At 45.1% G+C, this 27652-nt stretch overlaps 1 protein-coding gene across 4 annotated transcripts in view; it reads right to left on the bottom strand.

The window, feature by feature from the left end:
* Nucleotides 1–27652, bottom strand: part of PPP1R13B (protein phosphatase 1 regulatory subunit 13B) — a 97412-nt gene that overhangs the window by 18269 nt on the left and 51491 nt on the right. For all 4 annotated transcript variants that reach the window (XM_066276423.1, XM_066276425.1, XM_066276424.1 and 1 more), the window contains exons 4-5: nt 27063–27139; nt 3187–3288 (exon numbers count right to left, since the gene is read on the bottom strand). In XM_066276423.1, the coding sequence (XP_066132520.1) occupies nt 3187–3288; nt 27063–27139 (179 nt within the window). The remainder of the gene's footprint in view (nt 1–3186; nt 3289–27062; nt 27140–27652) is intronic.

Here is a 27652-nt window from a genome sequence, read left to right as displayed (position 1 = left end):
GCTCTGCCCCTCCGGGGCGTCGCTCTGTTGCGACCAGAGCCACTCTAGCGCCTGGGGCAGAGGCCGAGGAGCCATCCCCAGCGCTCGGGCCATCTTTGCTCCAGTGGAGCCTCGGCTGTGGGAGGGGAAGAGAGAGACAGAGAGAAAGGAGAGGGGGAGGGGTGGAGAAGCAGATGGATGCTTCTCCTGTGTGCCCTGGCCGGGAATCGAACCCGGGACTTCTGCACGCCAGGCCGACACTCTACCACTGAGCAAACCGGCCAGGGCCTGATTGCTTTCTTATATATACCTTGACGGGGGGGGGGGGGGAACTACAGCACAGCGAGTGACCCCTTGCTCAAGCCAGCGACCTTGGGCTCAAGCCAGCAACTTTGGGCTCAAGCCAGTGACCCCACACTCAAGCTGGTGAGTCCGCGCTCAAGCCAGTAACCTTGGGGTTTTGAACCTGGGTCCTCTGCATCCCAGTCCAACGCTCTATCCACTGTGCCACCACCTGGTCAGGCAAAGATTTTTCTTAACAGTAATACTCTTGGATCAATATTTGAAATGGAAATAAACAGAATTAGAAAATATCATGGACCTGTGGTGGCGCAGTGGATAAAGCGTCGACCTGGAAATGCTGAGGTCGCCGGTTCGAAACCCTGGGCTTGCCTGGTCAAGGCACATATGGGAGTTGATGCTTCTAGCTCCTCCCCCCTGTCTCTCTCTCTCCTCTCTCTCTTCTCTCTAAAAATGAATAAACTAAAAAAAAAACCAATTAAATTTAAAAAAATGAAATAAAATTTTAAAAAAAAGAAAAAAAAAAAAAAGAAAATATCATGTCAACCTGTGCCTGACCCGTGGTGGCGCAGTGGATAAAGCGTTGACCTGGAAATGCTGAGGTCGCCGGTTCAAAACCCTGGGCTTGCCTGGTCAAGACACATATGGGAGTTGATGCTTCCAGCTCCTCCCCCCTTCTCTCTCTCTGTCTCTCCTCTCTCTCTCTCTGTCTCTCCCTCTCCTCTCTAAAATGAATAAATTAAAAAAAAATCTTCTAAAAAAAAAATATCATGTCGCCCTGGGATGCTGAGGTCCCAGGTTCGACATCCCATGGTGCCTGGCTTTAGCAAGGGGTCACTGACTCAGCTGGAGACCCCTAGTCAAGGGACATATGAGAAGCAATCAGTGGACAACTAAAGCATCACAACTATGAGTTGATGCTTCACATCTTTCTCCCTGTCTCCCTCTCTCCTTCCTCTCTCTCCCTCTCACTAACTGTACACACACACACACACACACACACATTACATAATACTATATACATTTCATCTTAGAAATGTCATTAATGGGATAAAATACTTTCTGATTTAACTTTTAAGTGTTTTTTTTATTCTTATAAATCCAATAAACTTTGTAAGACAACTTTTAAAAGCAATTTCAACTAAACCTATTATTTACATAAAAGTGGAGAGTACAATGACATGGTCATTCAATAAATGAAAAAAGTTGGAACTGGACATTTGGTTAAGAAAATCTACAGATTTCATCCTGACCAGGTGGTAGCACTGTGGATAGTGTCAGACTGGGACATGGAGGACCCAGGTTCGAAACCCCAAGGTCGCTGGCTCATCCGGCTTGAGCGTGGGTTATCATTGGCCTGAGCATGGGATCATAGACATGACCTCATGATCACTGGCTTGAGCCCAAGGTCTCTGACTCAAGCAAGGGATCAGTTGATCTGCTGAAGGCCCACGGTCAAGGCACATATGAGAAAGCAATCAATGAACAAGTAAGATGCCACAATGAAGAACTGATGCTTCTCATCTCTCTCCCTTCCTGTCTGTCTGTCCCTATCTGTCCCTCTCTCTGACTCTCTGCCTCTGTCAAAAATAAATCTACAGACTTCACTTATATATAGAACCTAAAAAATAATAAATGAATAAACTTGACAAACAGACTCAGACACAAAGAACAGATGAAGGCCACCAGATGGGAAGGGTGTTGGAGGGAAGGTGTGAGAGCGCAGGGTGAAAAAGGTGAAGGGGTTAAAAAGTACATATTGGTAGTTGTAAAATAGTCACAGGAATATAAAGCAGCAGTTTTCAAACTTTTTACATTTGAGATTCAGTTAAAATAGGAGAATTATTCTGGGGACCGCTAAGGCAGAAAATCACTCTTTGCATAAGTGAATTCGACTAAGATCACTGGGTCTATAATCTTCATAAAACACCAGACTGGTTAACAATTTCACTGACTGGCACAAAATCTCTGGTACACTGATCCATAGAACGGTGGTTGAAAAACACTGATGTAAAGTATAGCACAGGAATACAGTCAACAAATACTGTAGTAACTCTGATGCCAGGTGGGTACTACAGTTTTTAGGGGGATGACTTTGTGGGTCATGGAAATGTCTAACCACTATGCTGCACATCAGAAACTAATATAATATTCTAAGGTCAACTGTAACTGAAAAGCAAAAAAGTACATTAAACAGAAGAAAATCTTACAGAGAAAGCAATAAGAACCCAGGTAGTGATGTTGACATGTCTTCACAGCAGCTTCCGAACATTTACGATCATTACAATATGAATAATTTACGGAACGCATGGATGACAGGTCTCAATTTTAAATCTATAACTAAATCATTATTTAGAAAAATTTTAACTCCTCCTGTTAGTTTTAGCAACAAATGGAGAACTTGTGTAGACATAACAAGCGCCAACTATGTCACCATAACAGACCAAACTAGTTCCCTGCAGAGTGGCACACAGGGAAGCCCTGAGGACCAAGCGTCACTATCTTTGGGGCCCATGACCGGCATTATCCTCACAGATTGCTGACTTCCTGTAGAACACGTATGCCAACTATGTCTGCCGAGAACACACCAGAGGAAAAAGGAGATGACAACAGAAAGCGTTCTTTCTTTTTAAAATTTATCTCCAATGGGGTAAGGTCAACCACTTCCTGTTGTGCCTGTATGTGCAGGTCAAGGGTCAGATGCCCCCACTCTGACTGACATCTTCCCACTTCAGGAAGCTACGGCATGTAGTTAATGCTTTTGGAGATGAGAGACAAGGTGTTGAAGACTTCTGTGACCTGGTGCTACGGACAACTGCTGCCCAGGTATGTACTACCCCAATCTAAAGAGACAACTGAACAGTACACTTTTTGAGCACTGCCCGACCTCTGCTTTTATCAACTTACCTTGGCAACCAACATCTGCTGCTGATTTTCAATTTGCTGTTGCTGCCTCGCTGCCATATCCTGAAGCTCTGAGAGGGTCAGTTCCACACGTGGATGCCCAACCTGCAGAGAAGAGGAAACACTCAGGCTGAGGCGTGTCTGCATAACCAACTTCTCTGGTGTGGAAACGCACACATATTGAGGTTTTAAATAGGCTCCCTGGAACTCAGGAGAGTACAAATTAGTCTGTTTTCTCATAAGAACTTTCCTCATTGTTGAGTACTTTTATTAAATATAAGTAACAGTTTTTCTAACCTACCAGATACTATATTTAATAAGAGGTCCAACTTTAAGCAAACCTTTCCATACGTGTATTGAAGTGACATTCCTCTTTTTTGCACTGCCTTTTTAGGTTTTGGTTTGTTTTTTTTTTTTTTTTTCTTTTCATTTTTCTGAAGCTGGAAATAGGGAGAGACAGTCAGACAGACTCCCGCATGCGCCCGACCGGGATCCACCCGGCACGCCCACCAGGGGCGAAGCTCTGCCCACCAGGGGGCGATGCTCTGCCCATCCTGGGCGTCGCCATGTTGCAACCAGAGCCACTCTAGCGCCTGGGGCAGAGGCCACAGAGCCATCCCCAGCGCCCGGGCCATCTTTGCTCCTATGGAGCCTTGGCTGCGGGAGGGGATGAGAGAGACAGAGAGGAAAGCGCGGCGGAGGGGTGGAGAAGCAAATGGGCGCTTCTCCTGTGTGCCCTGGCCGGGAATCGAACCCAGGTCCTCCGCACGCTAGGCCGACGCTCTACTGCTGAGCCAACCGGCCAGGGCCTTGTTTTTTTTTTTAAAGAGAGAGGGAGGGAGTGAGGAAAGAGTATCAACTTGTTGCTCCACTTAGTGGTATACTGATTGCTTCTTGTATCTGCCCTGACTGGGGATTAGACCAGTGACCTCTGGCTCAGGCCAAGTCAGCAATCTTGTGCTCAAGCTGGCAACTTTGGGCTTTGAACTGGCAACCTCAGCATCCTGGGTTGACACTCTAACCCCTGCATTGAGTAAATGGGCATGTCAAATGCTTAAGGATATATAAATGTAAGGACGAATGTTATCTCACTATCACCTTGTCTCAAAAAACTATGTAAAATATTATAACATACAAATACCTCAGTAAAACACATATATATGGCCTACACCAAGGACTGACCCAATATTGACAGAATTTTATACAGGAAATGGAGACAGAAGGTAAAGCCTAGAAGCGTGCTAACAAACAGATTTGAAAGTATGCCCTCATTCTCTGCTAATGATAATATCAATATAATCGGGCATTTTATTGTGCTTATCTAGTGCTTTGTACTGAACTACACACTTTTTTTTTTTTTTTTTTTTTTTTTTTTTACAGAGGCAGAGATAGACAGGGACAGACAGACAGGAACAGAGAGAGAGATGAGAAGCATCAATCATCAGTTTCTTGTTGCGTGTTGCGACTTCTTAGTTGTTCATTGATTGCTTTCTCACATGTGCCTTGACTGTGGGCCTTCAGCAGACCGAGTAACCCCCTGCTGGAGCCAGCGACCTTGGGTCCAAGCTGGTGAGCTCTTTGCTCAAGCCAGATGAGCCCGCGCTCAAGCTGGTGACCTCAGGGTCTCGAACCTGGGTCCTTCCGCATCCCAGTCCGACGCTCCATCCACTGTGCCACCACCTGGTCAGGCTGAACTACACACTTTACATTGAAGCCTCATAACAACACTATCAGTGGGTACTGTTACTTCCCCATTCTGCAGTTGAGAAAACAGGCACAGAGAAGTTCAGATAATCTGCCAAAGTCAGCTGCTTACATGGGCAGAGAGAGCCCTTGCTCTGGACCACCACAGGGAGTCCAGTCTTTACTAAACATGCCCTGCAGGCATGTGTTCCAGGGCCTGACGTGTTTATGCACGATCACAGTCTTCCTAGCAGACCTGCACCACGGGAAGGAGAAGGGACGGGCCCAAGGGCCCGAGGCTGATGCAAAGGAGCAGACTAGACTCTGATTCTAGCCAGGCCTGCATTCCTCCAATCCCTCCCGTGCTGCTGACCATGCAGGAGCACCGTCCTCCTGAGACCTCCACTTTCTACCTCTGGGCCATGTGTGCTCTTACCTCCTCCCACCCCATGCCCTCATCCTCTCACGGAGGTTCTGTCCTGCTCCTCTGCCTCCCGTCTCTCCCAAACCCTGCAGTGCTCAAGCACATTCTTTGCTCTTGGAAAATGGAATCAGGAGTTGTTCAATTCTTTTTTTTTTAAAGCTTTTTTTAATTTTTTTATTTTATTTATTCATTTTTAGAGAGGAGAGAGACAGAGAGAGAGAAGGGGGGAGGAGCTGGAAGCATCAACTCCCATATGTGTCTTGACCAGGCAAGCCCAGGGTTTCGAACCGGCGACCTCAGCATTTCCAGGTCAACGCTTTATCCACTGCGCCACCACAGGTCAGGCGAGTTGTTCAATTCTTAACCGGAACCCCCATTCTATTTATCTAAGATCCTGAGCAAGCAGTATGGACCAAGTCCCTTTTCAAAACTAGACACTGTAAATAGCTAAGTTACAGAAACTTCCATTTGAAAAAAACTTGTCTCTTCTACCAAAAACAGTCTGGTAGAGTCATCAAGGTTCTCAAAATTTGTTTTAACACTAATAATGTTTCTAATTTCCACCTATTGAGACATTCAAATCACAATAAAAGGTTATTTTTTGAAATCTTCAGAAATTTTACTCCTTAAACATATTTTTGATAAGAGAAAAACAATCTCCATTTAACAAATCTTTCAATTTACATTAATTTCTTAATTTTACTACTTAAAGAAACAAACTATTTCTTTGGTCTCCTCCAATGACTTAGAATAACAATGTAAAGAGGACAGGAGAGTCTGGCCTGTGGTGGTACAGTAGATAGATCATTGACCTGGAACACTGAGGTCACAGGTTTGAAATCCTGGGCCTGCCCGTTCAAGGCACATATGACAATCAATCAATGAACAACAACAGTAAAGCAACTGAGTTGATACTTCTTGCTCTCCGTCACTCTCTTTCCTCTCTGTAAGACTAAAAAAATAAAAGGCAGGAGAGAAATTTAACTATTCTGATACTTATATCTGCGAACACGATAGAGCTCTTTGTATGTGTTGTGTTGCCTGTATATTTCTAACTAGAAAACTAAGATATAATATGTTGTCATAAGCAACTCAGATATTATAGCTTACATATTTAATAAAATTTTATTGGAAGTAGAGCTGACATGCAGAAAACTATAAAAATCATAGTGTACAGTTCAATGAGTTATTTCAAAGTAAACACTTGTGTAATTTGATTGTATTTTAAGTGGGTTATAAATACACAAGCCATCATAAACCAGTGAGTTGAATAATATGCAACATCTTATATTTCGGTACACATTCCCTTAATTGTTCAATGAGAATATTTAGCAAAAAGAAGCACCTTTTCAGAGTTTAATAAAAACCTTTGATGCAAATTAGACCCTTTTATGATGGGCCTATCTTTATGCACGCTCTTCATGGGAACTAACCCCCATAGCAACAATTCTAACTTCTCCACATGAACCGGATTTATTCAAACAAACCTATGACCTCATTCCTTGCTTATTCTCATTGCATCTAATAAGAAATCAATCCTGTTTCCTTGGGCACACTGAGGTCCCTCATTTTAGGAGAGTTACCTGATGAGCTCAAGTTCAAGTCACAGAGAGGACAAGCCCCTTGTAGGACCAGTAAATTAGCAGAAAAGCCCTCTCAGTGATAGCCAGCAGGCTTCTGTGAATGCCAGCTCTCCGCCAGGTCCACTTTCCTTCCTACAGGGCTCAGGGTCCCCTTTCAGGTCAACATTCTAGAACTCTGGATCCCAGGGAGAGTACTGATGCTCTCCAGCCTAACCCTGATAGCACCCATTCTCCATGACACACAGAGCCCACCCAACTCCAGGTCTAACTGACTCTCCACCCCCAGCCCCCAAGAGCAGAGAAAACGGAAGTCTCCCCACCACACCATCACCTATCTGGTCATATCATCCCCTTATTTCTCCAAATTTCTACAAATCTGCTTGCAAAAACACTGAGAGACTTTTTTTTATTATTTTTTTTTTTTTATTTTTTTTTTATTTTTACAGGGACAGAGTGAGTCAGAGAGAGGGATAGACAGGCAGGAATGGAGAGAGATGAGAAGCATCAATCACCAGTCCTTCATTGCGTGTTGCAACACCTTAGTTGTTCATTGATTGCTTTCTCATATGTGCCTTGACCGTGGGCCTTCAGCAGACCGAGTTACCCCTTGCCCCTTGCTGGAGCCAGAGACCTTGGGTTCAAGCCGGTGAGCCTTTCCTCAAATCAGATGAGCCTGAACTCAAGCAGGCGACCTCGGGGTCTGGAACCCGGGTCCTCTGTATCCCAGTCCGGTGCTCTATCCACTGCGCCACTGCGCCACCGCCTGGTCAGGCAACACTGAGAGACTTTATTCCCTCTTACAACACTTTTACATACAAAATACTAACCTGTGAAAAAACTTATACCAGGGACACTAGCTAATGAGAGACTTCCAGGTTCTGTGCAGGTCCTAGCGCATTCGACACCCACAGCACCTGCCTAGTGCCTGGCCACAGCCTTCAGTCAATGATCAAGGTCTGCTGAATTGATTTACAAGCGACTCAAAATACTCCCAGATCCTTCTATCATCCCCAGATCACACTCCAACATGGGTAGCATCTTTTCAAACTCACAGTGTGGCCACCACCCTAGCTGAGACATTGAACATTTCCATCACCCCAGAAAGTGCCCTACTGGGCTCCTCCTCCCTCAACCACTCCTCTGTAGGGGGGTGGGGGGGGGAGTGCTGTGCCAGGATGGCCCAGCTCTATTTGCTCTGGAATTTCATGTCAGTGGGACCCTACAGTTGGTACTTCCTCACGTCTGGCTTCTTTCACACAGCACCGTTCGTGTTTTAGAGATTCATCCAGGCTGTTCCATGCACCAGTGGTTCCTTCCTTCCCACTGCTGAGCAGTACGCAGGAGTACGGATAGACCACAGTTTGTTTATCCATGTCTTCTGAAGGACGTGGATTTTCCTTACTTTTTGGCTCTGAGGAATAAAGCACCTTGAACATTCATGTACCAGGATTTATGGACAAAATGTCTGATTTTCTTTTTTTTTTTTTTTTTTTTTTTTTCCTGAAGCTGGAAACGGGGAGAGACAGTCAGACAGACTCCCGCATGCGCCCGACCGGGATCCACCCGGCACACCCACCAGGGGCGATGCTCTGCCCACCAGGGGGCGACGCTCTGCCCCTCTGGGGCGTCGCTCTGTTGCGACCAGAGCCACTCTAGTGCCTGGGGCAGAGGCCAAGGAGCCATCCCCAGCGCCTGGGCCATCTTTGCTCCAATGAAGCCTTGCTGCGGGAGGGGAAGAGAGAGACAGAGAGGAAGGGGGGGTGGTGGAGAAGCAAATGGGCGCTTCTCCTATGTGCCCTGGCCAGGAATTGAACCCAGGTCCCCCGCACGCCAGGCCGACGCTCTACCGCTGAGCCAACCAGCGGCCAGGGCTGTCTGATTTTCTTAGATGATCAATTTTAAGAAGTGAAACTGGTGGGAACAGTGCACAGAAACTGCCAGACTGTTTACCGAAACGAGGGCCGTCTTATACTCCCACGAGCAACGTGAAGTCCTAGCTTCTCCAGGCCCTTGTTGACACTTGTTCACATTTTAATTATTCATGTTTTTTTTTTTAATTTTTATTTATTTATTTTTTACAGAGACAGAGTGAGTCAGAGAGAGGGATAGACAGGGACAGACAGACAGGAACGGAGAGAGATGAGAAGCATCAATCATTAGTTTTTCATTGCGCGTTGCAACACCTTAGTTGTTCATTGATTGCTTTCTCATACGTGCCTTGACCACAGGCCTTCAGCAGACCAAGTAACCCCTTGCTGGAGCCAGCGACCTTGGGTCTAAGCTGGTGAGCTTTTGCTCAAACCAGATGAGCCCGCGCTTAAGCTGGCGACCTCGGGTTCTCGAACCTGGGTCCTCTGCATCCCAGTTTAACGCTCTATCCACTGCGCCACCGCCTGGTCAGGCTTATTCATGTTTTAAATAAAGTGTTTACCTCTTGGCAAAGAAAAGATTCCATGTGTTATTTTGATCGGTAATAAAAGTAGCATAAAAATGTCCATAATAAAGCTCTCAATCCAAAATGTATTATGATTAGATTTTCAATAAATAAGCTAAGCTCACAATTTGCCAAAAGTTAGATATGAAAAGGCAGCTTACTTCCCAGGTTAATGTCTCATTTGAACTAATTATGTGTATGTGTATCAGTCACAAGTCATCAAACTATTAAAGTATGTTTGAAAAAAACAGGTTAGGACCTGGCCGGTTAGTTCCGTTGGTTAGAATATTGTCCTGACACACCAGATTGTGCGTTTGCTCCCTGGTCAGGGCACATATAAGAATCAACCAATGAGTGCACGACTAAGTGGAACAACAAATCGATCTCTCTCTCCTTCACTTCCTCTCTCCTGTGCTAAATCAATTTAAAAAATAAATTTAAAATCAATTTAAAAAATAAATAACCAAAAAACATGTGATAAGAACAAGATTTTTATAAATATTAAGAAACAACTCCAACTCACTTGATAATTACAGTTGAAAGCTTTAGATCACAAGCTAGTTGATGACGGATTTGTGTGTATGTGTATGTGTGTGTGTGTGTGAGACAAAGACAGAGAGATGGACAGGAACAGAGATAGGGAGAGATATGAGAAGCATCAATTCTTTGACATCTTATTTGTTTGTTGATTGCTGGTGAGCCCATGTTCAAGCTGGCGACCTCAGGGTTTTGAACCTGGGTCCTCTGTGTCTTCGTCCAACGCTCTAACCACTGTGCCACTGCCTGGTCAGGCTGATGATGTGGCTTTAATACAGGGGTCGGGAACCTTTTTGGCTGAGAGAGCCATGAACATCACATATTTTAAAGTGTAATTCTGTGAGAGCCATACAACGACCCGTGTACATTATGCATTATCCAATAAAAATTTGGTGGTGTCCTGGAGGACAGCTGTGATTGGCTCCTGCCACCCGCAACCATGAACATGAACGGTAGGAAATGAATGGATTGTAATACATGAGAATGTTTTATATTTTTAACATTATTATTTTTATTAAAGATTTGTCTGTTCCCAGCCAGGGCACACAGGAGAAGCGCCCATTTGCTTCTCCACCCCTCCGCCGCGCTTTCCTCTCTGTCTCTCTCTTCCCCTCCCGCAGCCAAGGCTCCATTGGAGCAAAGATGGCCCGGGCGCTGGGGATGGCTCTGTGGCCTCTGCCTCAGGCGCTAGAGTGGCTCTGGTCGCAATATGGCGACGCCCAGGATGGGCAGAGCATCGCCCCCTGGTGGGCAGAGCGTCGCCCCTGGTGGGCGTGCCGGGTGGATCCCGGTCGGGCGCATGCGGGAGTCTGTCTGACTGTCTCTCCCTGTTTCCAGCTTCAGAAAAATGGGGAAAAAAAAAAAAAAAAAGATTTGTCTGCGAGCCAGATGCAGCCATCAAAAGAGCCACATCTGGCTCGCGAGCCATAGGTTCCCGACCCCTGCTTTAATCGAATGTATTTTTGTCTCCTTGGGTAATGAATGACATAAATATAATTTAGAAACTGGTGTTACAGCATTTAAGTTATTAAAAACATATAATAAAGTTTCTCAAAACAAACCATTTTAGACAATTATGCAATATACATGTCTCCCATTCTAAGCCACTAGTGATATATTTTTGTAGATTTTTAGTCTTTCCAAATATTACTAAGAAGACTTAGTTTTACATCCCATCTAATGTGCTACGGAAACACCCTGCCAATGTGCATCACATGTGTTTTTCCAGTACATGCCAAAAACTAACAAAGACTGCAAATTCATCTGTGAAAACAAAAACAGATCCACCACTTTGCACAGTATCTGTGCAGTAAGGACTCTTCACTACCGTGGTTCTTGAAAAATTATGCCATCTTCCAGACATTTTTTTTTTGGTATAATGACTCATCCAGAAACACACTAAATAATGCATTATAAGAAGTGATATTATGACACTACAGTTTCAGGCAAATAAACAGTCATCAATTCACACAACACAAGTGCTCCTCAGAGAACAGGATATGGCACAGCTGACTTGCACGTCTTACTTGAATGAGTACACATGGTGAGCTTCTGAGTTCAGACACCCAATGATGAGGAAGAAGGGATGTCTTTTTTTTTTTAAATTTTATTTATTCATTTTAGAGAGGAGAGAGGGAGAGAGAGACAGAGAGAGAGAGAGAGAGAGAGAGAGACAGAGAGAGAGAGGAGAGAGAGACAGGGGGGAGGAGCTGGAAGCATTAACTCCCATATGTGCCTTGACCAGGCAAGCCCAGGGTTTCGAACCGGCGACCTCAGCGTTTCCAGGTCGACGCTTTATAAAATATTTTCTGTGTGCCAGGCATTAAACTAAGCACTTTATTTATTTATTTATTTTATTATTATTATTATTATTTTTTTTTAGAGAGGAGAGAGAGTGAGAGAGAGAGAAGAGGGGGAGGAGCAGGAAGCATCAACTCCCATATGTGCCTTGACCAGGCAAGCCCAGGTTTTGAACCGGTGACCTCAGCGTTTCCAGGTCGACGCTTTATCCACTGCGGCACCACAGGTCAGGCTTTTTTTTTTTTTTTACAGAGACAGAGAGAGTAAGAGAGAGGGACAGACAGGCAGGAACAAAGAGAGATGAGAAGCATCAATTATCAGTTTTTCGTTGCGACACCTTAGTTGTTCATTGATTGCTTTCTCATATGTGCCCTGACTTGGGCCCTCAGCAGACCGAGTAACTCCTTGCTCAAGACAGCAACCTTGGGTCCAAGCTGGTGAGCTTTGGCTCAAACCAGATGAGCCCGCGTTTAAACTGGCGACCTCAGGGTCTTGAACTTGGGTCCTCTGCATCCCAGTTTGACACTCTATCCACTGCGCCACCGCCCTGTCAGGCAGAAGGGATGTCTTTTATGACTCTCTGGTCCACTGCACATGCACACTACCTCTGCCTGTTTTCAAGTGCTCTCCTGTTTAGCTTTTTTTTTTTTTTTTTTGTATTTTTCTGAAGCTAGAAACGGGGAGAGACAGTCAGACAGACTCCCGCATGCACCCAACCGGGATCCACCCGGCACGCCCACCAGGGGGCAACACTCTGCCCACCAGGGGGCGATGCTCTGCCCCTCCGGGGCGTCGCTCTGTTGCGACCAGAGCCACTCTAGCGCCTGGGGCAGAGGCCAAGGAGCCATCCCCAGCGCCCAGGCCATCCTTGCTCCAATGGAGCCTCGGCTGCGGGAGGGGAAGAGAGAGACAGAGAGGAAGGAGAGGGGGAGGGGTGGAGAAGCAGATGGGTACTTCTCCTGTGTGCCCTGGCCAGGAATCGAACCCGGGACTTCTGCACGCCAGGCCGACGCTCTACCACTGAGCCCACCGGCCAGGGCCCTGTTTAGCTTTTGTTACCCTCAAGAAGCATTCCTGTCCTATAACTTTGAGTGCAATCTCCTTAAAAGTTGAAAATTGATAAATGATGCAAAAGTAAAGTCACATTTCAAGTCATCCCAAAGAATGAGTCATTGCATCTCTCCAACTATACATACTGTGAAGCCTTCTTTTTCTCCTTTAGCAAAATACAACAAATGTTCATCACATGACTGTTATTTCCCAGCCATATCTATGTGCTGTTTATTACTTATACTGGCATGTCTTCATTGTTTACTTCAAATATTTTATAATTGTGAAAATGATTTGGGAACCACCAGCCCACCTTTATCTCACAAGCCAGCTTTGTGGTTGAGTAAACAGAGCACGCCTAAAGCCGGTCGCTTAGAACAACAGTCAACACTCGTCCTGGCTCACGAGTTCCGTGGGTGAAAGATTCCAGAGCAGCTTGGCAGGGCTGTGCCAGCTTCAGAGTTCTCACGGGGTTGAGTCAAATGTCAGCCAGGCTGTGGAGAACACACCTCGCCTACTCCCACCTGTGAGCCGAGTCACTCTGGTGGCTCTCTGAAGGAGCTCGAGATCCAGTTCCCATGGCCAAGTTCACAGTCTTATTTGGAAGCCCTGCCTGCAGGGCTTCAACCTCCACATGTCTAAAACCAAACTCCTCCCTTTCCTTCCAACCTTGGCCTGCTCCAGAAATCCCTACTCTGTTCAGGGCTCTCACACCGTCTCTGACAGGAGCCCGCCCCACCCCCGGCACAATCGGCTGTAGCTCAGGGCTCTGATATCTCTGACATCTGGGCTTGCCTCTCCATTCCAGAACCAACACTTCTCCCCTCTATATTTCTGCTCACATTCTTCCTCTGTCCACAGAGCTCTTCCCCCACTCTAAACTCTACCTATCCTGTAGATCTAGTGGCAATGCCATCTGCTTCCTGAAGTTTGTCCTGATCCCCTCAGGAATCTCTCATACAATTGTTCTGTCACTCACCATCTGACATCACTTCCGGAGCTGGGAAAGAACTCAGTATTTTTAACAGATTCTGAATGCTAGAGATGCAACACTTCATGAGCACTTGCTACAGTAAGTCAGACACTTCCATCTACCTGGGGTTACAGTTGCCTTAGTGGATGCCCACAAAGCCCCATGAGAAGACAGCTGGTTTCATAGAGGGGACAGCTGAGTCCCCGCAGCTCAGGGCGGGTCGGGGGCAGAATCCAGACCTGAATCCGCTCTGCCAATGGCCACAAGCTGGGCACGCTTTTCCATCGCCGGGGGGCTCTGCCCCCCAGGTTTTTCTTACTGGGCTGCAGCATGCACGTATTGTTGATCCTGCCGACGGCCATTTATTGCAGTATCAAAAAGGTAAACATTTATTGATTTGTTAGGCTGAATTATTTGAAAATGCTGTTTATGAAGATAAAAATGGTTAAACATCGATATTTTCATATGGATCAACCTAACAGAAGGGATTAATTTTTCATCCCTTGAAAAATATAAAAGCTAAAGATAGTTTTATTCTAGCATATAATAATACAGAAATTCAATAAAGAGAAGAATGAGAATCAAAGTAAATCCTGATTTTTGGAAAATTATGAGAAATGACAAGATAAACTAGTTGATACTGTCCTGCCCAATAACACTGAGGGCTTCCTGGACGAAGCAGGACAGCTGAAGAGGTATGCCAGCCATTGCTCTATTATTTCGGAGGAAGTCTACAAAAGCCTGGCTCCACCTTTGACTTTCTTGGAACAATTTCATACAAGCAGATACAAATGAATTAAAATACTTATTTTAAAGCCTCTAACCATTTTGAGAGATGATTTTTAAGGAATTTCTTTTCTCGGATAGTAAGTAACATTTTTCATATAAAATAAAATGTTTCTTTTAAGATTTCTTTAAAGAAAGTATCTGTTAGCTAAGAATGACTTCTCTTGTTTATGCTATCATCTAAGGTGATAGTTTTTTTAAACTGTAGTTTGTAGATAAGGGGATGCCTTTCAAGCTTGTTGCTCCATAACCTTGAACATTTATTTTCAAACACTCTGAACGCACACCTCTCTGAGGTTCAAGTCCATAGCTGTGGCTTTACTATATAGCAAGCAACAACCCGACACAGGCTCCCTGTCTCCACTCTCATTCTCACACCTAAGACAGATCTGTTAACCCTGTCCTTCTCTTGCTCAAACCCTACAGGGTTGGGTCCAGGCTCAGCACAGTGAAGACCTGCCTCCCTCCAGTGCTCAGCTCCCCTTCCTCCTCAGCAGGGCCCCCTCTGCCCAAGCCCCCATTTCTCAGGCTCCACTGTTCCCAACGTGTCTCTTAACACAGCCCCAGGGTCTCAGGCCCTACTTCGGCCTGCTCTCCACCTCAGGAAGTTGCTCAGGCCCCGCCCTCTCATGCTGGAGCCTCTTCCCCTTCCAGCACACTGGTCATCGTACACTGTGATTCAGGTGTTCACGCACCTGTTTCCAAAAACACCCTTCCTTTCTCTATAAAATTTGAGAATAGTCTTCAAGCAGTCGTCACCAGACACTTGGCTTCTGGCTGAGTGGGTTTTTTTTTTAATTTTTCTTTTAAATTTTATTTTATTTTAAAGTTTTATTTATTGATCTTAGAGAGAGGAAGGGGGAGAGGGAGAGAGAAAAAGAGTGGGGAGGGGGGTATCAACCTGTTCCCATAAGTGCCTGACAGGGATTGAACTGGCAACCTCTGTGCATCTGGACAATGCTCCAACTAACCAAGCCATCCAGCCAGGGAGTTAATTTATTGATTTTAGAGAGAGAGGAACGGAGGGGGAGAGAGAGAGAGAAACATTGATTTGCTGTTCCCTTATTTATGCACTCATTGGTTGATTCTTGTATGTGCCCTGACTGGGGATCAAACCCACAACTTTGCGTATCAAGATGACAGTCTACCCAACTGAGCTACCTGGGCCATGTAGGTTTATTTTTATCACATAAAATAATCAGTAAAATGGAGTCTAACATCTCATTATATTCTACAGCTGAAAACAATTACTAAGTCTCATAGATGACGAAGAGTCCATTAGATATATAAAACGTATACCACTTACCATTCCCCCGTAATAATACTACAATGTTCTGATATCCTATAAGTATGAATTACTCTTATGATTAAAGTTCGCTCACATCAATTCAGTTCATTCCAACATACACATCTATACCCAAGAAAAGTGGCTAGGAATGATGAGGGCTAGAAAGATCAGCGGGAAAATAGGGCTCTCAAAGAACAAATAACAGCAAGAGAAAACCAACTACATGCCACCTGAGTGCTACAAGCAAACACTATGGGAACTGCTCTATTTCCAACAGTATAGCCTACAATACACGCTGAACAGCATCCTTGATATCAACATATTAAAGGCAAGATGAAACATAAAAACCTATTTCTTTTTTTATTATTATTATTCAGTGAGAGGAGAGGAGGCAGAGACAGACTCCAGCACGCACCCTGACTGGGATCCACCCAGCAAACCCAATGAGGGGTGATGCTCTGCCCATCTGGGGTGTTGCTTCGTTGCTCAACAACCAAGCTCTTCTTAGAACCTGAGGTGGAGGCCATGGAGCCATCCTCAGCATCTGGGGCCAACTTGCTCCAATTGAGCCATAGCTGCAGGAGGAGGAGGGGAGGGGAGGGAAAGGGAAGGAAAGGGAAGGGAAGGGAAGGGAAGGGAAGGGAAGGGAAGGGAAGGGAAGGGAAGGGAAGGGAAGCAAGAGAGGAAGGGGTGGAGAAGCAGATGGGTGCCTCACTTGTGTGCCCTGACCAGGAATTGAACCCACAACATCCACACACCAAGTCAACACTCTACCATTGAGCCAACCGACCAGGGCCAAAAACCTATTTCTAAAAGCTTCACTGAGTTGACACAATAGTAAGGAAGCCACTGGGGCCAAAAATAGCAAGAGAGCGAAAGCTCTGGGCACTGAGGGCACACCAAGGTGGCTTGTGCCCTGACAGTCTGTCCCACCTGTAGATCTGCCTTCCAGAGCTGCTAAAGCCTGGCATTAAGAAAGAAAAGACGAGGCCCTGGCCGGTTGGCTCAGTGGTGGAGCGTCGGCCTGGTGTGCAGGAGTCCCGGGTTCGATTCCCAGCCAGGGCACACAGGGGAGGCGCCCGTCTGCTTCTCCACCCCTCCCCCTCTCCTTCCTCTCTATCTCTCTCTTCCCCTCCCGCAGCGAAGGCTCCATTGGAGCAGGGTTGGCCCAGGTGCTGAGGATGGCTCTATGGACTCTGCCTCGGGTGCTGGAATGGTTCTGGTTGCAGCAGAGCAACGCCCCAGATGGGCAGAGCATCGCCCCCTGGTGGACATGCCGGGTGGATCCCGGTCAGGCGCATGCAGGAGTCTGTCTGACTGCCTCCCCGTTTCCAACTTTGGAAGAATACAAAAAAAAAAAAAAGAAAGAAAAGACGAGCCTGGCCTTTGGTGGTGCAGTGGATAGGGCATCATCCTAGAATGCTGAGGTTGCTGGTTCGAGGCCTGGGGCTTGCAGGCTCAAGGCACTTTCGATAAACAATCAATGAACAACTGAGGTGGGGCAACTATGAGTTGATACTTCTTGCTGTGCCCCCCCATATTCCCCTAACTATAAAATCAATAAATAAAAATCTTAAAAAAAAAAAAAGAAGACAAGGACCAACCCAGGGTGGAGAGTCCAACAGGAAATGCCCACTTACATCCAGGACTCCAACAAGCTATAGCCTCAGAGAGAGCCTGAACGAGAAACATCCACACACACACCGACAGAAGGGGGTGGCAGGTCCATCACAGTCCGAGTAAAGAGTGAACAACCGTCCCTAGAATCTGTAACCACAGCCTTAATGCAAGCTTCCTGGCCCACTAAGGGGACCACAGAGTGAGCCTATGTGCATACATAGCTACTGACCAAAGCACATGCAAACCCCCTGGGAAATCCTACCTCCACCCAGGATTCAAAAATGCTGTGCCTGACCAGGCGGTGGCGCAGTGGATAGAGTGTTGGACTGGGATGCAGAGGACCCAGGTTCGAGACCCCGAGGTCGCCAGCTTGAGCACGGGCTCATCTGGCTTGAGAAAAAAAAAATGCTTACAGGTCAAGTTCTAAGAAAATTAGTAGTTCATTGCCCCAAAGCAACACACACACAATCAAAGTACCATGACTAAAAGCTAGCAAAAGCAACATATGAAAATATTAAAATAGCTATGGTAGCCCTGGCCTGGTAGCTCAGCTGGTTAGAGCACCATTCCAACACACTAAGGTTGTGGGTTTGATCCTAGGTGAGGACACATACCAGAATAAACCAATGAGCCTGATCTGGGGTGGCACAGTGGATAAAGCATCAACCTGGAACACTGAGGTTGCCAGTACAAATCCTTGGGTTGCCTGGTCAAGGCACATAGAGGAAGCAACTACTATGAATAGCCATTTCCTGCTTCTCCCCACTCTTTCTCTCCCCTCTCTCTCCAAAACTCGATAAAATCTAAAACAATAAAATAAAATAAACCAATGAATGAACAAATAAATAAAACAACAAATTGGTTTTTTTCTAAATAAATAAACAATAACTAGGTTAGTGTATTTAAAGAAATAAAAAAAGCTTAAAATCTTGGCAGAGTAACTGAAAAGAGCCACTGTAACTTCTAGAATTGAAAATTTTAATGAATTTACAAACCACTTTATTGAGGTATAATTGACATGATAAACTGCACACATCCGAAGTGTACAATTTTGACATTCTGACAAATTTATAACCATGAGAACCACCAAAAACAAGAAAATGAACAAAGCCATCACTTGTCAGATTTCCTGTAGCTCCTCTGTAATCCCTTCTTCCTGCAGCTCCCTGCACCCCTTCCTACCCCCAGGTCCCCAGGCCACCACTCACCCACCTCCTGTTACCAGAGATTGGTTCCCCTTTTCTAGAATTCTATATAAATGGACTCCTACAGCAGGCACTATTGTCCAGCTCCCGGCTTTCAGCATAAAAACTCAGACTCCTCCATGTGGCAGCATGTGGCAGTGGTTTACTCCTCTGACCTCTCAGTGACATGTCCCTGTATGGACAGACCACAGTTTGTCCACTCACCTGCATAGACAGACATCAGGGCTTTCTCTAGATTTTGGCTACCATGAATCAAGCTGCTATGAACATTCATATACAAGTCTATATGGATACTTGCTTTCCTTTCTCTTAGGGAAATACTTAGAAGCAGAACTGCTGGGTCATATAATAGATTTATTATGTTCAACTTTTAAAGACACTGCCAAGCTGTCTTCCAGATTATACCATTCCCAACAGCATTGCACCAGAGTTCCAGGCTTTCCATATTCTTGCTAACACTTGTTATGACCAGTTTTTTAATTCAGATATTCTAATAGGTAACCGCAGTTCCTCACTGTGGTTTAGGCTTGTACTTTCCTAAAAATAAATATTGAACATCTTCCCATGTGCTTACTTGACATTCATATATTTTCTTTGGTGAAGCATCTATTCAAATTTTTGCCTCTTTCTCTTAAAACTGCATTATTTCTTATTTAGTTTTAGAGTTATTTATATATTCTGGATACAAGTCCTTTATCAGGCATAGAATTTGCAAGTATTTTCTCCCGGACTCTGTCCTGCCTTTTCATAATAAATACTATTAAAAGCACATTATACGTACTACACAGCCAAACAAACAGCTGAAGACAGAATTCATGAACTAAAAGATGTATCTTAAATGATCTAGAATACAGTACAAAGAGACAAAGAAAGTAAAAATATGAAAGAGAAATGAAGTGACAAGGAGAATAAAATGAAAGTATCAACCTGTTTCATCAGAGTTCCAAAAGAAAACACAAAGAATGTAGAAGAACACCTGTGGAGATGTAGTTTCCAGACTTGTTGACAGATGCCAATTCCCAGAATCAGTAAATTCAACAATGCCAAACAGGAGAAATTAAAAGAAATTCACACCTAATTCTGCTCAAAATGAAGGATTACTTAATCCTCATTTCATTAAGTAATAAAATGCCATTAAATGACAGTAAAAGGATTTTCAATATCAAATAATATAAAACCACAAAACAGGAATAACAGGAGTGAAGATGACAGAAATGTTAGGTACCTTGAAAGAGAGTGGAGAAGAAGTAACAGTAACCTGGCTGGTAGCTCTGAGACAGACCTCCAGATAGAAATAGACAGACATCCCAGTTACATCATGGAGGCCACAAAAGACTAGGACTTGACCCTGCCACGTGACTGGGAGAAAGGAAGCAGAGGGCACCTCACACAGACAGCCTGAAGGAAAGACACTGGGGACGTGGTCGATCCCCAGCTCTGTGCTCCTGGTGGAAGTCTAGAAGTGTATTCTCTAGACAACTGAAATGCTATCTGGCACAGCTGAGTCCTGGGTACCATATGGAAAACAAGGGGACTGAGTGATCATATTAATAATAAATGCTTCCAGGCCCTGGCCGGTTGGCTCAGTGGTAGAGCGTCGGCCTGGCATGGGGGGGAACCCGGGTTCGATTCCCGGCCAGGGCACATAGGAGAAGCGCCCATTTGCTTCTCCACCCCTCCCCCTCTCCTTCCTCTCTGTCTCTCTCTTCCCCTCCCGCAGCCAAGGCTCCATTGGAGCAAAGATGGCCCGGGCACTGGGGATGGCTCCTTGGCCTCTGCCCCAGGTGCTAGAGTGGCTCTGTTCGCGGCAGAGCGACGCCCCGGAGGGGCAGAGCATCGCCCCCTGGTGGGCAGAGAGTTGTGCTGGGTGGATCCCGGTCAGGCGCATGCGGGAGTCTGTCTCTCCCCGTTTCCAGCTTCAGAAAAATAAATAAATAAATAAATGCTTCCAGAAATAACTCTCAGGTTTATGGTCACTATTTGAACAAACCTAACAAGAATATTCAACAGAGAGAGAACAGTCTTTTCACTGAATGGTGCTAGGATATCCGGATATTCGCATGCAAAAGAATGAACTGGGGCCCTACCTCACAACACACACAAAAAATAGCTCAAAATGGACCACATACCTAAAAAGCTGCAACTATTAAGCTCTTAGAAGAAAACAGGAGGCAGCATCAACTTGGCAAACTTACTAGACATGCAGTACAGGACTGAGGCAGAAAGTGACTCCATTGTAGCCAGGCTGGCTGAGGAAACAGGAGGAAGTGCTTCCAGAACACCAAGTGGGATGGTGCTGGGCAGGAGAGTCCACACAGCCAGCCTGAGACTGCTGTCCTCAGAGAGGCCTGCTTGCCCCTGCCCTCTGTGGAATTTAAAATTTAGGTGGGTGCCCATCATTCCCAGAACCATTAAGAGTGGCTCACTGCACCTAAACAGATTGTGCAAATACTATGATTTGTGTTAATGCCTGCTTTTGTTCTGGGACTCTGGAGTTTTGGTATTTTCCAGGCAGAGGCTGCCGGCTCCCATTGGGCAGTGGCCTCCAATGAGCTGCTCTGGTGACAGCGTTTCGCACGTGTTGTCTCAGTCTATTACAGGAGGGGTTAAGTGTGTCCTGTGTGCCCCCCCCCTCCGGAGACGCCTCTGGGAAACCTGCACCTCGTTTCCACTAGACACCCCCCCCCACCGAGTGCCTTTTCCCTTTGCTGATCTTGCTCTGTATCCTCACACTGCAGGAAGTCACAGCTATGAGGATGCCTAATCCCGAGTGCTCCTACTAAATTAATGACACTGGGGATGGTCTTGGAAAGCCTGGAATGGCATATACACTAAGAGTAAGTCAATTTGCTATTATAGATTGAAGTCAAATCAGATCTTCTGTTGAGCAAATAAATTCTGAATGCTTATGACAATGTGTGGAGATAGCCTGGGGTTCCCAAATGCAGCAGGGAAACTGATATGGAACGTTTTCCGGGCCAAAACTTCTGCTGGGGGGTCTGGGCCTTTATTTCTCAGACTTGTTGACCTGAAATGTTCAGAGAGCAGAACTTCCCTAGCCTCTTGGCTCAGCAGCTGCTCATGGGCATGAATGACAGCAATGTAGCGCCTTGTTTGTTCTCTCCAACGCACACCTCTGCCCCCCTCAGTTGCCCACTCCTGGTTGCTATCCACCCACACAAGATACAAGGTCCCGTGTACCATGGCTCTATAGCAGGAGTCCCCAAACTTTTTACACAGGAGGCCAGTTCACTGTCCCTCAGACCATTGGAGGGCCAGACTATAAAAAAAACTATGAACAAATCCCTATGCACACTGCACAGATCTTATTTTAAAGTAAAAAAAAACAAAACGGGAATACAATATTTAAAATAAAGAACAAGTAAATTTAAATCCACCAACTGACCAGTACTTCAATGGGAACTATGCTCCTCTCACTGACCACCAATGAAAGAGGTGCCCTTTCTGGAAGTGCGGCGGGGGCCGGATAAATGGCCTCAGGGGGCCGCATGTGGCCCGCGGGCCGTAGTTTGGGGACCCCTGCTCTATAGCCTGGGTATGCACAAAAACACTTTTGGAGAAGGATGTTTTTAATATCTTACTAACGTGAAGTGCACAAAAAGTGCCTTGTAGACAATAAAGTGCATTACAAAGGTAATGTATTATTAGGTTTAAAAGGCAGGTAGGTGCGTATGCCATAAAATACAGCAGCAGCATCTTTGATGTAGTGCTTCCAGCACTAAGCTGTATCTCTAGACTAGCTCTCTACCTTCCTCTAATTACAAGTCACAAACAGGCTACAAACATATTTAATTTTGGTTTCAGGTTTCATTTTTGTTTATCTTGCCTGACCTGTGGTAGTACAGTAGAGAAAGCATCAACCTGGAATTCTGAGGTCCCCAGTTCGAAACCCCGGGCTTGCCTAGTCAAGGCACGTACAAGAAGCAACGAGTTGATGCATCCTGCTCTTCCTCATACCTTTCTCTTTTTGTCTTTCTCTCTCTCCTTCCTCTAAAATCAATCAATAAAATGTTTTTTAAAAAGTCTTGTTGACCTTGAAATGTAAACACTATCCCCATGTTAATAAGAAGCAACTTCATCAGGATGAAAAGGCCCCAGGCCCACCACATCAAGCCTCAGCACTCCCTGTATTACACGCCTGGAACCCTCTCTTCTGGGCCCCTTCCCTTTATCACGTGTGCATGCCCCACCTCAATAAAAAGCCTACTCAGTGTATTTATTTCACCTTCCCTGAAGTTCAGGTCACAGGAGATCTTATAACTCAAAAGGATCTTCAAAAATTCAGTTGGGCAGCTTGACCAGGGGTGGCACAGAGGCTAGAACATCGACTTGAGACACTGAGGTCCCAGGTTCAATACCCTGAGGTCGCAGGCTTAAGCATAAGCTCACCAGTTTGAGTGCAGGATCATCAACATGATCCCAAGATCGCTGGCTTGAAGCCCAAGGTTGCTGGCTTGAGTAAGAGGTCACAGATAGGCTTGAACTGCCTGGTCAAGGCACATATGAGAAGCAATCAATGAACAACTAAAAGTGCCGCAACTTTGAGTTGATGCTTCTCATCTCTCCCTTTCTGCCCCTATCCACCAACAAAAAATTCTATTGGACAACTAAATTCTAACTGCTTATGGCACCCTTGGCCAGATAGCTCGCTTCGATCCTGGGCCAGGGCACATACAGGAATGGATTAATTTTCCTGTCTCTCTCTCTCCCCCTTCCTCTCTGGCTAAAATCAATAAAAAAAAACTTAAATGCTTACAGTACTGTGTGCATGTGACTTGGGCTTCCCAAACATGGCAGGGCATGTCCCCAGCCCTCTGGGGACTTTTCCAGGTCCCATTCCAGACCAACTGAATCAAACGTTCTACCAACAGGGCGTGGGCCTTTTTATCTCAAGACTTTCTGAAGCAGATATACCCTGCAGAACCCCACAGAACTCTAGATTTGGAGTGGACAAGTATGTCAGATGGCAGGAGAAGAGGATTTGAGGAATGACTTTTAGAAACTGGAGGGCAAGGACAGAGAATCCGTAATGTTGACATTAGCAACAGTTCTGAGTGGCATAAGGGTTAGGACACTGGAACCAAAGAGAAGAAAATGTAATCTAGTATATACCACTTGGCTCTGCAGTGACTAACTGTAAAATCTAAAATAATAAACACGGTTTATTACATGGTTTCAACTTTATATCTGACCTATAGACAAAGTGCTAAAGCTCCACTACAGTTAGATAACAGTGCACACACATCAGCAGCCTTGCCGATACGGAAGTACAGCTGAAGGAGCTGGAAGGTAGGTTGGCAGAGAGTTGAAGGGAAGGGGTAATACCTTCATCTTACAGGGGGGAGATCCAGAGATATGATTTAAAGTTAACAGTACAGAGAAATAGAGACTTAAGCATACCATTTAAAGTCACAACAGTACCCAATAAAGTAACTACACTGCTCAGAAAAATGAGATCAACCTGACTGGGCAGTGGTGCAGTGGGTAAAGCGTCGGACTGGGATGCGGAAGACCCAGGTTCGAGACCCCAAGGTCGCCAGCTTGAATGTGGGCTCATCTGGTTTGAGCAAAAGCTCACCAGCTTGAGCCCAAGGTCGCTGGCTCGAGCAAGAGGTTACTCGGTCTGCTGAAGGCCCACGGTCAAGACATGTATGAGAAAGCAATCAATGAACAATTAAGGTGTTGCAACGCACAACGAAAAACTAATGATTGATGCTTCTCATCTCTCTGTTCCTGTCTGTCTGTCCCTGTCTATCCCTCTCTCTGACTCTGTTAAAAAAAAAAAAAGAGAGAGAGATCAGGGAACGTGCAGATACTCCAGTACTTTCAGCCTTCTGTATAGTACACTTTCACCAATGAAATAAAAGTTGGTTTTATACCTTATTTGCATAATTGAACTTTCTTTGACTTGTTTGCTTTTCTGATGTTCTTGTTTAATAAAAAAATAAATCAAGTGCTTCTTTTTTTATTGCTTCATATTTATTTTGAAATATCCCCTAATTTTTGTGAGCAATGTAAAATAGCAATTCAGAAACAGGAAGTTGGAAAGTAGAGAGGCAAAATAACTTACTCAAATGTAGCTAGTTAGAAAGTTCTGAAGCCACTGCCTGCGTATGGGCATCTACACTCCAGACCAGAGTTCTTGACCAGTATTGGCTGTGCCAATTTCTGTGCTGAGGAAGTCACTTACTCGAGATTACACAACTAGTTAGTGGCAGAGCCAGAAAAAGAAACATTCTCTAGCCTTAAAATTATTTGGAAAACTTATCACTAAAATTTCCAGGAAAGACCATTGAAAATTTACCTACCAGCTAATTCTTTTAACACACACCAACATTTCTTTAAAAGAACCCCTCCACTGGCCTGTGGTGGTACAGTGGATCAAGTGTCAACCTGGAATGCTGACATTGTCAGCTCGAAACTGTATGTGCTGGTCAAGGCACATATGACAAGCAATCAATGAACAACTAAAGTGAAGCAACTATGAGTTGATACTGCTCGCTCCCACCCCTCTGTAAAATCAATAAATAAAATCTTTAGAAAAAACCTCTCTACTTAGACACATTTCCTCACCTATAACCAATGTTGGGCCTGTTCTCCAACTCTATATCATGTGACACAGGAAGCTACGTCTCCTGCAGACAGCTGTGAAGAAGACATCAACCCACTAGCCAAGTGTCTTTCAAAACTTGATAGAAACGTCACGACATGAACACTGAAGACACAGAGCAAGTCTGCCTGCTCACCTTGGCCTAGAGACAGAGCCCATCAGCTCCAGGGGACAGACCACTGCCATGCACAAAGGTGGGGAGCATGCAGGAAGGGCACTGCTCTGCTCGAGGCAACCCAGTGCGGAAACGAGGGTGTGGACTGGTGAGACCACTCAGTGACTTCATAAAACGTTTTGAAGCCTAGATCAGTTGGTTAGAGACTTGTCCCAATACACCAAGATTCTGGGTTCAAAACCCATGAGGGCGCATACAAGAATCAACCAATGAATGCAAGAATAAGTGGAACAACAAATGAATATTTCTCTTTCTTCCTAAAATCAATAAAAAAATTTTGCCCTGGCCAGACAGCTCAGTTGGTTTTTTTTTTTTTTTTTTAAGATTTTATTTATTCATTATAGAGAGGGGAGAGAGAGAGAGAAAGGGGTAGGAGCTGGAAGCATCAACTCCCATATGTGTGTTGACCAGGCAAGCCCAGGGTTTTGAACCGGTGACCTCAGCATTTCCAGGTCGACGCTTTATCCACTGAGCCACCACAGGTCAGGCCAGCTCAGTTGGTTTAAAGCATCATCCTGAAGTGCAGAGGTTGCTGGTTTGATCCCTGGTCAGGGCACATACAGGAACAAATTGATGTTCCTGACTCAAATCAATCAATAAAAATAAATAAATAAATTGAATTTTTTTTTTTAAAGTTTTGGAAGTATGTATTCAACAGAAATGATCATTTCTGTTAAAAAATTCTTATTATTTATTATTTTTTTAGCGAGTGGGAGAGACAGAGAGAGACAGACAGGAAGGAAGAGAGATGAGAACATTAACTTGTTGCGGCACCTTAGTTGTTCATTGATTGCTTTCTCGTACTTACCTTGACCGGGGGACTCAAGCAGAGCCAGTGACCCCTTGCTCAAGTCAGTGACCTTGGGCTTCAAGCCAGCGACCATGGGGTCATGTTTATTATACCATGCTTAAACCAGTGACCCCACACTCAAGCTGGCAACCTCGGATTTTGAACCTGGGTCCTCAGTGTCCCAGGGCAATGCTCTATCCACTACACCACCACCTGGTCAAGCTCTACTAAAAAGTTCTTTAAAATAAAACACAATGGGCCCTGGCCAGGTAGCTCAGTGGATATAGCACCATCCTGGCACACTGAGGTCTCAAGTTTGACCCAGGTCAGGGCACGTATGAGAATCAGTCAATCAGTGCACAGCTAAATGGAACTAAGTGAAACGGCAAGCTGATGCACTTCTTTCTTTCCCTTTCTCTCTCTCTCAAATCAAGGGGGAAAAATGTAAAGAAAATAACCAAAACCAATTAGTACTTTTAAAAAGTACTAATTGTAAAAAGCGTTTTAAAAATGTCAATAGGGCCCTGGCCGGTTGGCTCAGTGGTAGAGCATCAGCCTGGCGTGCAGAAGTCCGGGTTCGATTTCCGGCCAGGGCACACAGGAGAAGCGCCCATCTGCTTCTCCACTCCTCCCTCTCTCCTTCCTCTCTGTCTCTCTCTTTCCCTCCCGCAGCCAAGGCTCCATAGAAGCAAAGTTGGCCTGGGCACTGGGGATGGCTCTGTGGCCTCTGCCTCAGGCGCTAGAATGGCTCTGGTTGCAACAGAGCATCGCCCTCTGGTGGGCATGCCGGGTGGATCCTGGTAGGGCGCATGCGGGAGTCTGTCTGACTGCCTCCCCGTTTCCAACTTCAGAAAAATACAAAAAAAAAAAAAAAAGTCAATAGAACTCACTGTTGCTTACCCCATTTTCAGCACGCTTCTCCCCAGGTACATTTGTTACATCTCTCTGGGCTCTCTGCTCCTGTGTCTGACGGCTGCCTAGAGAAATGAGAGGACCAAACTTACTGAAAGACACACTAGAAAACCAACGTGCTCCCATACTTTTACTTATTCAAATGTTTATTGAACACAAGTATAAAACACTAGGATGAACTGAAGACTTAGTACAGTTGAAAATGTTTTATAATTAATCTGTATATATATAATCTGTGTATATAAAGTTGTTTAAATGAAATTCTTTTCATCTAACATTCTATTTCAGAATCATTTTTTTTCTTTTAAAGATTTTATTTATTGATTTATTAAGAGAAGAGGGGTGGGAATGAGAAGTATCAACTTATAGTTGTTTCACTTTAGTTGTTCATTGATTGCTTGTTTTATGTGCCTTGATCAGGCAAGCCCAGGGTTTCGAACTGGGCACCTCAGTGTTTCAGGTCAACACTCTATCCACTGTGCCATCACAAGCCAGGCTCTATTTCAGAATCTTGACAATGACTTATATCAACAGGTTTCTAAAAGCTAAAAATGGTCAAGATGCTTCCCTGGCTGCGG

This window comes from Saccopteryx bilineata, chromosome 4 (genome assembly GCF_036850765.1).
Source record: "Saccopteryx bilineata isolate mSacBil1 chromosome 4, mSacBil1_pri_phased_curated, whole genome shotgun sequence".
Lineage (NCBI taxonomy): Eukaryota > Metazoa > Chordata > Mammalia > Chiroptera > Emballonuridae > Saccopteryx > Saccopteryx bilineata.
This window is presented reverse-complemented; position numbering and strand designations above follow the sequence as displayed.